The sequence below is a fragment of the Mustela nigripes genome, chromosome 2, assembly GCF_022355385.1.
Source record: "Mustela nigripes isolate SB6536 chromosome 2, MUSNIG.SB6536, whole genome shotgun sequence".
Lineage (NCBI taxonomy): Eukaryota > Metazoa > Chordata > Mammalia > Carnivora > Mustelidae > Mustela > Mustela nigripes.
In genome coordinates this window covers 5,622,123-5,631,884 of record NC_081558.1, presented here as the reverse complement: position 1 = coordinate 5,631,884, position 9,762 = coordinate 5,622,123, and the positions used below count along the sequence as shown (strand labels likewise).

The 9,762-nt window shown below is 49.7% G+C and overlaps 1 protein-coding gene across 2 annotated transcripts; it reads right to left on the bottom strand.

Moving 5' to 3' along the window:
• Positions 1 to 5,753: 5,753 nt before the first annotated feature.
• CD209 (CD209 molecule) lies at positions 5,754 to 9,071 on the bottom strand. Of its 2 annotated transcripts, none has more exons than XM_059387700.1 (8): positions 8,927 to 9,071; positions 8,710 to 8,823; positions 8,495 to 8,581; positions 7,956 to 8,018; positions 7,528 to 7,605; positions 7,164 to 7,315; positions 6,588 to 6,700; positions 5,754 to 6,195 (listed from the first exon to the last, which is right to left on the bottom strand). In XM_059387700.1, the coding sequence occupies exons 1-8, from the start codon at positions 8,964 to 8,966 to the stop codon at positions 6,054 to 6,056; spliced, it is 789 nt and encodes a 262-aa protein (XP_059243683.1). In that variant the 5' UTR covers positions 8,967 to 9,071; the 3' UTR covers positions 5,754 to 6,053. The 2 variants fall into 2 exon arrangements, with proteins under 2 accessions (XP_059243683.1, XP_059243684.1); XM_059387701.1 differs by having other exon boundaries at positions 8,710 to 8,784; positions 8,927 to 9,069.
• Positions 9,072 to 9,762: the final 691 nt, after the last annotated feature.

Here is a 9,762-nt window from a genome sequence, read left to right as displayed (position 1 = left end):
AAAAAAAAAAAAAAAAAAAAAAAAAAAAAAAAAAAAAAAAATGAACTAAAGGAACATAGTTCAGCCCACAGAGAGTAATTGCAAAAATTCAGGAAATGAAAATCCACATAAAAGGACTAGGGCAAAAGCACCCCAGAAAAGAGTCAAGAAGTAGAAGGATTTTGTAAGTCAATGCTCCAAACGGTTCAATACTGTGTAGTCCAACAGGCATCTGCGGATAAGGGGGGAAAAAAATCTCCTTACATCAAAAATTCAGGGGTGGCCTGAGTGGCTTGATTGGTTAAGCATTGGACTGTAGGTTTCAGAACAGGGCATGATCTCAGGGTCATGAGATCGAGCCCCAAGCCAGGCTGTATGCTGAGTGTGGAGCCTGCTTAAGATTCTCTCTCCCACTCCCTCTGCCCACACCCCAATCACGTGCTCCCTCTCCTGCGCTTTCTCTGGAAAAAAAAAAAAAAAAAAAAGTCTAAAATGCTGACGTGGGCCAAAATAAATGAAGAGAGAGTCCAACCAACTCAGGAAAGAAATGGAATAAAAAGGCAAAATTATCTCAGGTATATAGAATAAATTGTAAGGTACTCAAGAGAGAACAGACCCCAACAAAAATTTGATAAAGGGCAGTGGAGAGAGGCAGGAAAACATCGAAGAATAACAATGACACTGAGAAAGAAGAAAAATAGGGCCAAGGTGGGGTACCTGGGTAGTTCAGTCAGTTAAGCATTTAGCTCTCTCTCTCAAATAAACAGATGAAATCTTTCTTTTTAAAGATTTTTATTTATTTAACAGACCGAGATCACAAGTAGGCAGAGTGGCAGGCAGAGGGAGAGAGAGGAGGAAGCAGGCTCAATCCCTGGACCCCGGGATCACTACCTGAGCCGAAGGAAGAGGCTTTAACTCACTGAGCCACCGAGGGTCAGGCAAAAACGCCCCTGTTTTTGTTTTTCAAAGTAATCTCTGCACCCAGCATGGGGCTCAAACTCACAACCTCGAGATCAAGGGTCAGATGCTCTACCTGCTGAGCCAGCCAGGTGTCCCCTGAACTCACAGTGTTTAATAGAGGTACACAGATAAGTAGATACAGAAACAAACATAGAAGTGTGTGTGTGTGTGTATCAGTTATTGTATACGCATTTATTTCCTAGCTCTGCCCTCCAAGAAGATCTAGAGCAATGGACGCCCCCAAATCGAAAGCATACCTAAGGGCGCCTGGGTGGCTCAGTGGGTTAAGCCGCTGCCTTCGGCTCAGGTCATGATCTCGGGGTCCTGGGATCAAGTCCCACATCGGGCTCTCTGCTCGGCAGGGAGCCTGCTTCCTTCTCTCTCTGCCTGCCTCTCTGTCTACTTGTGATCTCTCTCTGTCAAATAAATAAATAAAATCTTAAAAAAAAAAAAAAAAAAAAGCACACCTAAACCACAATGAGATGCCACTCCACACCTACTAGGATAGTTATTATGAAAAAAATTAAAACAACCAGTATTGGCGAGGAGAAAAGAGAGCCCCCAAGCACTGCCAGTGGGAACATAAAATGACATGACCGCTGCAGAAAACAGTTCGGCAGTTCCTCAAAATGTTATGCATACAGGGGGCACCTCGGCGGCACAGTCGGTCAGGTATCCGACTCTTGGTCTTGGCTCAGGTCATGATCTTGGGGTCTTGGGGTTCGAGGCTTGCACTAAGCTCTGAGCTCCAGCAGGGCATCTCTGGTTGAGATCACTTGCCCTCCCTCTTCCTCCTCTTCTGCTCTCTCTCTCCCTCAAAATCAATATATAAATAATCTTTATAAAAAATGTTATGCCTGGGGCACCTGGGTGGCTCAGTGGGTTGGGCCGCTGCCTTCGGCTCGGGTCATGATCTCAGGGTCCTGGGATTGAGTCCCGCATCGGGCTCCCTGCTGGGCGGGGAGCCTGCTTCCCTCTCTCTCTGTCTACTGTGATCTCTCTCTCTGTCAAATAAATAAAATAAAATAAAATAAAATAAAATAAATGTTATGCCTAGGGGCACCTGGGTGGTTCAGTGGGTTAAAGCCTCTGCCTTTGGCTGAGGTCATGATCCCAGGATCCTGGGATCGAGCCCCGCATCAGGCTCTCTGCTCAGCAGGGAGCCTGCTTCCCGCCCCAACCCCCGCTCCCCCCCCACCCCGCCTCTCCGCCTACCTGTGTTTCTGTCTGTCAAATAAATAAATAAAATCTTAAAAAGAAAATGTTATGCCTAACGTTATCAGATCATTAAGCAATTCCTAAGTATGCATCCACATGATTTAAAAGGAAGGACTCCAACAGATCCTTAAATCCAGGTTCATAGCGGCACCATTTACAGCACCCGGTCGTGGAAGCGACCCAGGTATCCATCAACAGATTCATGGATAAACAAAATGTGTATGTTCATATAATGGGATATTATTCAGCCATAAAAAGGAAGGAAACTCTGACATAGGCTAGCACACAGTTTAACCTTGAAGACATTATGCCAAGTAAAAGAAGCCAGACTCACAAAAAACAGATCTTGTGTAATTCCACTTATATGAAGTTCCTGGAATAGGCAAAGGCAGATACAGAAAGTGGAACAGAGGTTATCTGGGACGGGGCGAGGGGGATGGGGTGTTAGCGTTTGGTGGGGACAGAGTTTCTTGTCTTTTTTTTTTTTTTTTTAGATTTTATATATTCATTTATTTGAGAGAGAGAGAGAGAGAGCGAGAGTGGGCGTAGGGGCAGAGGGAGAGGGAGAAGCTGGCTCCCTGCTGAGCATGGAGCCCAATATGGGGCTCGATCCCAGGACCTCATGCTCTGAGCTGAAGGTAGTAAACTGACTGAGCCACTCAGGCGCCCCCTGAAGGAATTCTTAATGGCCAAAGCTGGAACAATTTGAGCAAGAAAGGAAATGGTTGTGGGGTGCCCGGCTGGCTCGGTCAGTAGAATGTGGGACTCTTGATCTTTGGGTCGTGAGTTCAAGCCCTACATTGTGTGCAGAGGTTACTTAAAAATAAAAAATTTAAAAAGGAAAAAGAAATGATTGGGTTGGACTATAATTCATGGAACAAAATACATATCTTTGATCCATACTTATCGAAATAAATCAGTGAATATAAATAAATGGATGAGAAGGTACAGTTCTTTCTTACAGAATTGCCATTAATAGACTGGAGGGGTTGAGCGCCTGCGTGGCTCAGTAGTTAAGTGTCTGTGTTCCGCTGGGGTCATGATCCCAGGGTCCTGGGATCAAGCCCCGCATCGGGCTCCCTGCTCCTCGGGAAGCCTGCTTCTCCCTCTCCTACTCCCCCTGCTTGTGCTCCCTCCCTCAGTGTGTCTCTCTCTGTCAAATAAATAAATAAATAAAGGTATAGGGGCTCCTGGATGGCTCAGTTGTTGGAACAAGCAACTCTTGATCTCGAGGTCACGAGTCCAAGCCCCACAGTCGGCGTAAGATGACGTAAAGATAATATCTTAAAACAAATAAATAATAATTAAGAAAACCTCTACCAAAAAACCCCCACAGTAATAATTGTCATAGACGATCCATTACGAGACACCGCTGTTATCAATAATTTAATTCTGTAACCTTACACTGTGTGTCTGGAGGGGGCGTTGGATGGGGGAGGTCGTGCTGGTCTTTTCCTGTGCATATGCCAAAATGAGTGGATGGGAATTTTTTTTTAAAAAGATTTTATTTATTTATTTGACAGAGAGAGATCACAAGTAGACAGAGAGGCAGGCAGAGAGAGAGAGAGGGAAGCAGGCTCCCCGCTGAGCAGAGAGCCCCATGTGGGGCTCGATCCCAGGACCCTGAGATCATGACCCCAGCCGAAGGCAGCGGCTTAACCCACTGAGCCACCCAGGTGCCCCATGGATGGGAATTTTTTGAAAAATGGAGTATTTCCGAAGTCTCGTAGTATTTCCTCACAAGATATTTACTCATTACCAAGGGGGGCGGAAACATGAACCTAGGAGTGGAGGAAAGTGGCGGTCACACCTTAACCGAGCAATTGTGGAGAGCGTAGCTAATATCAAGACATATGGACATCGCGTAATCCTTGAGATGTGCCGCTAGGAAGGACACAACATCCCCGCTGTGGTATTTTTGCCAAAAATGATGACTAACCTCAGTGTAATTATGAAAGGGAGACAAACAGAAAAGAAAAAGAAAAGAAAAAACCAACAACACAGATGAACTCAAATTGGGGGACAGTCTGTAAAACAACTGACCAGTACTTGTCAAAAGGTTAAGGACAGGAAGACAATAAGAAAGTGAAGGTGGGGGGGCGCCTGGGTGGCTCCGTGGGTTAAGCCTCTGCCTTCGGCTCCGGTCATGGTCTCAGGGTCCTGGGATCGAGTCCCGCATCGGGCTCCATGCTCAGCGGGGAGCCTGCTTCCTCCTCTCTCTGCCTGCCTCTCTGCCTACTTGTGATCTCTCTCTCTGTCAAATAAATACATAAAACACTTTTTTTAAAAAAGAGACTGAAGGTGGGGAACTGTAAGAGATGCGTTTGTGTTGTTTTAAGCCCCTGTTTGTGGTGATTTGTTACAACATCAATAGGAAACTAACACACACACTCAGAAATTACGTTTTTTTTTTTAAAATTTGCATGAATAAAGTCACAAAACTTTACAGAAGGACATTTTGTTTATTTATTTAAAAAAATTTAAAGATTTTATTTATTTATTTGACAGAGAGAGAGGGAACACAAGAAGAGGGAGTGTGAGAGGGAGAAGCAGGCTTCCTGCCGAGCAGGGAGCTTGACTCAAGGCTTGATCCCAGGACCCTGGGATCAGGACCTGAGCCAAAGGCAGGCTCTTAAACACTGAGCTGCCCACGTGCCCCTGAAGGACATTTTAAAGATACCTTGAATCGGGGTGCCTGAGTGGCTCAGTGGGTTAAAGCCTCTGCCTTTGGCTCAGATCCTGATCTCAGGGTCCTGGGATCGAGCCCCGCACCAGGCTCTCTGCTTGGTAGGGAGCCTGCTTCCCCCTCTCTCTCTGCCTGCCTCTCTGCCTACTTGTGACCTCTGTCTGTCAAATAAATAAATAAATAAACAAATAAATAAATCTTTTAAAAAGAAAAAGAAAAGAAAGGTACCTTGTAATGAGATGATGTGTTCAGGAATGAATGAACACATAGATTGACAGACAGACAGACATGTACATATCTATATGTATACATGTACATTCCCAACCAAAATTACAAATTAATTCAAAACTGTATCTGAGAAATAAGATATACAAGGGGATCCTGGGTGGCTCAGTCAGTTAAGTGTCTGCCTTCGGCTCAGGTCATGATCCCAGGGTCTTGGGATCGAGCCCTGCATCAGGCTCCTTGCTCAGCAGAGAGCCTACTTCTTCCTCTATCTCCTGCTCGTTATCTCTCTCTCTCTCAAATAAATAAACAAAATCTTAAAAAAAGAAGAAAGAAAGAAAATACACAGTAGTAGAGAGAAACATGTTGAAAGACAACAATGTCTCAGTTACTATCAAACATAATATATTAAATTATAGTATGAAATATGAAGTATAGTATATAGTGTAAAACTATAGTCACTTAAACAGTTTCAAAAAATAGACATAAGGGACACCTGAGTGGCTCAGTCAGTCAAACGTCTGCTTTCAGCTCAGGTCGTGATCCTGGGGTCCTGGAATCGAGTCCTGCATCGGGCTCGAGCCTGCTTCTCCCTCTCCCCCTGCTTGTGCTCTCTCTCTCTCGCTCTCACTATTTCTCTTTCTTTCAAATAAATAAATAAATAAAACCGTTTTAAAAATAGACATACGTTCCATGGGGCACATAATGCCATGTGCAACTTTATTAAGGGGATGTCATGGGGGGCTGGCGGGGGGGGGGGTCGAGTCCGTCAATAGAAGGGAGAGGTCTCTACCCTATGGAGGGACAGGTCTTAGAGGAGAAGGGGTCTCAGACTCTCCCTCGGAATCACGAAGACCTCCATGCAGGAGGAGGATGGCAAATCACCAGAGGGAGAAACAGAAAGAAAGGGCCAGAGAAAGGAGCAGAACGCATGCCCAAGCTGCCTGATCTCTAGAGGCAGGTGGAGAGCAGGGCGCATCGACCCTCAGGAGCCAGGGCAGGGGGACGAGGGCTTCTCACACGTCCAGAAGTTTTCCACGCTACATCGGTTGTCGTTCCAGCCTTCGCTGTATAATTCTACACAGTCCTCGTCTCCGTGGTTGTTGGGTTCCCCTTCTTTCCAGAAGCTGTGAACACCGTGGCAGCTATCAGCCCCTCTACTCCACCCGGAGCCCAACCCTGCCCCCCCCCACCAAGAGCAGGTCCCTGACTTTGGGCACTAAAAGTCCAAGCACCAGCCAGAGAGGGGTAAGGACTCAGAGGTGCTGCTTTCAAAAATGAGGGTTCAAACACCCCTTCCATGGAATCAGCTCTGGCAAAGCAAAAAATGCAGACTCCTGGGCCCATGCCTAGGATGATAGAGTCGGGCTCTCCCCGCTGGGATGGAACCAGGACTCTGCCTCTCCACCAGGCTCATCAGGTGATGTTTTCCAATCAAGCGACCCAGGGCCCCTGGCTTGGGTTTCCCTGCCCAAGCCCCCCCCCCCCCCCCTCAGGGCTATGTCCTCTAGCTGGTCACCTGAGCTGTACGGGGGAGTTGTCCAGCCACTTCCAGGACCCCTCATTGTGGTGGTCACTGAGGCCGATCCAGGTGCGCTGGTTATTTTTCGTATTCCAAGACTTCAGAAATTTCTGGGGCGGCGGCGGGGCGGGGGTGGGGGGGCAGCAAGATGTCACCGGCCCTGCCTGCCCGCATCCCCACGGTTGTCCCCCCGCCCCGTGAAAGATCTCCTGTGGTCCAGCCTGTAGCCCTGACTCAAGCTGCACGTGTTCCCACGCGCGTGTGTGCGTGGCCGTGTGTTCATGTGCGCACACATGTGGAACTGTGTTCACTTGCGTCTGGGGAGACATCGCGTACGGTCTCGGGAGCGCGCTGAGTCCCCCCCTCTGTCCACAGTGGGCTTCTGCCACGCAGGTTCTCTCACACGACCCTCCCAAGCCCACCTTGGGGCCTCCTCCAGGAAGCCTTCCCTGCCCAGCTCCCCCTCCCCAGCTCCGCAGGGCCGCCATCTCTCGGAGGACAGAGGAAGGACAGAAGGCTTTTTGGCTGACACTCCCACGGCCCCGCCCCCGACGGGAACCCTGCCCGGCCCACCTGCTCCGCTGTACTGTTGATGATCACCAGCTGCGCCCTCAAGTTCTGACACGCCGAGATGGCATCTTTCCAGACGTTCTGGGTCTGGGAGAAGAAGTAGCAGGTTCCCTGGAAGAGTTCCCATTTCCAGGGACAGGGGCGGCACAGGCCAGCTGGGGAGGAGAGTGGGGGCAGGGCGGACAGGCCCCCAGCACCACTGTCAGCTCTGGAGAACCCTCTGCTCAGCTGTCAGCTCAGTTCCAGGGACAGATCCCTGCCCTGCTCTGCCCTGCCCTGCCTTCCTGGGGCGGGAACCATAGAAAGTGAGTTCCAGCCCCACCTGTGGTTCCTGAACTCCCTCCCGGCTTTGGTGTCTGACACTTACCCAGGGTGGCATTCATCCAAGTCAGCTGCTGGAGGATCTCATCCAGGTCTGATCGTGGGGGCTTCTGAGACACACCCACTGGGAGAAGGAGACTTCTATTAGGAAGCACCTAGTGTGTGCTTAGTGCAGACAGCAGCCCCTGAGAGCCGATCTATAGATTGCACAGTGACCCCAAGAGTCTATTATGCAAATAAAAAACAGAGACTCGGAGAATGACTTGCTGACATTGACCCCCAGGATCTCCTCCACGGATCCAGTCTCCTCCCCAACTTCAACCCTCTGGGGTCAGGGTCACAGTGGGGGCAGAGGGGCAGAAGGGTGGGGGAGGGGAGGGTGATGGGATGGAGGGGGCAGGCGGTGGCTCATCCAAAGTCTCACTGCCTCTGAGCCCTCCCTGGCCCCAAACCCTGCATTCGGCCCTTCTTCACCTTGGCTGGGGCTCTGCTGATGGTCCCACTTCTCTTTCTGCAGTGACTGGCGAACGCTAGAGACTATAAGAGAGCAGAGAAGTTCTCTTTTTTTTTTTTTTTTTTTAAGATTTTATTTATTTATTTCACAGAGAGAGAGATCACAAGTAGGCAGAGAGGCAGGGAGCGGGGAGGGGGAAGCAGGCGTCCTGCTGAGCAGAAAGCCCGATGTGGGACTCGATCCCAGGAACCTGAATTCATGACCTGAGCTGAAGGCAGAGGCCCAGCCCACTAAGCCACCCAGGTGCCCCGAGAAGTTCTCTTTATCAGCATCAGTTGTAGGCCTGACCCCGTGTTGAATCTGGTTTCAAGGTTTCTGGGAGCCTAAATTCCCTGTGGAGCAAGATGGGCTGCATCTCACACAGGCCCAGAGAGGGGTAGTAACCAACCCACAGTCACACAGCAGGTGGCGTGGAGCTCACAGGCCCAAGCCTTTGTGGTCTGGGGACTGTGAAATAGGACAAACACCTAACGAGCCCCAAGACTGGCCCCTGACTCACCTTGAACCAGGGTGGCCACCAGGAGCAGGAAGAAGCCCACAGAGACGAGAAGAAGAAGTAGAGGCAGCTGGGCCCGCGTCAGACACCCTGCAGGACCAGCAAATGGGCAGAGCCGAGGTTCTCAGGGACAGACCTTGCCCCGCCACCCATGCTGGACACGGACCCCCAGCTGCTCCTTCCCCAGATGCCTGCCCTGAAAACGCCCCCCTCGGTACCTGGCAAGATCTTTGAGCCCCTGAGTAGACCAGTGTATTTCTTCGTTACTCTCCTGTCCCCAAACATCTCCTCCTCTGAACGGGACAGAACACAGTCAGCTGAGCTCTTGAAGCCTGCCAAGCCATGCTGTGAGCTGGGGGGCAGCCCCGACTCACCCCGGGGACCCTGGAGTCCTGCCCTCCCTACCATCACCCCCGAGTGGGGGCCCAGACTCACCGGGGTCCCCCAGGTCCTTGGAGTCACACATTTCTGCCATTCTCCTGTTCTCTCCGGCTCCTCTCCCGAGGATGGTTTTTATAACCCCACGTGCTGCCCTTGCAGCCCGTCCTCGGGAACGCTCCTCCCTGGTTCAGGAAGAAGAACAAGAAACAGGACATTGCTTCCGCCCAGAACAGTGGGTGGAAGAACAAAGTGCTGACACAAGGAGTAGAGGGGACGTGAGGGTGGGGACAAGAGCTGAGTGGTCAACTCTGGTGTCCGGAGGCGCTGTTCCCACCCCTTTGTAGTCCTGTGACCATTGGCTTGCCTTGTCAGGGTCTCAGTTTCCTCGCCTGTGAAATGGGACGATTACCCTGCCTCACACTAGGTATTAAACCTCACTTCTTCTGAGGTTTAATACTGTGGGCTGGTCATGGGGTTGTAACAGCCCTTACATGTGCCTCTTGGTTCCCTTGTAGAAACAAGTAATAAATCTGAATTTGTTGGATCGCAGGTGTGTTCCGGTTGTCTTTGACAATTCTCACAAGACCTCTAGGAGAAAGAGACCGTGAGTATCGTGCTTGACAGATGAAGAAAGTGAGAAACAGAGAGGGGAAGCAACTTGCCTGAGGTCACACAGCTTGGAAGTGGTGGGGCTCAGAGTTGGATCCTGGCAGGTAGACCTCTGAGTCCCTGCTTAATCACCACATTAAGCAATTACTCTTTTCCTGCTTTGTAATTACTAAGTAGTTTGTAGGGAGTCACTTTGAAACTGTGTGTATCAAACTCTCAATTTATGTATTTATGGACTCCTGGTTTCCTACCTGATTCAATTGCTTATATGTTTCTCTCTT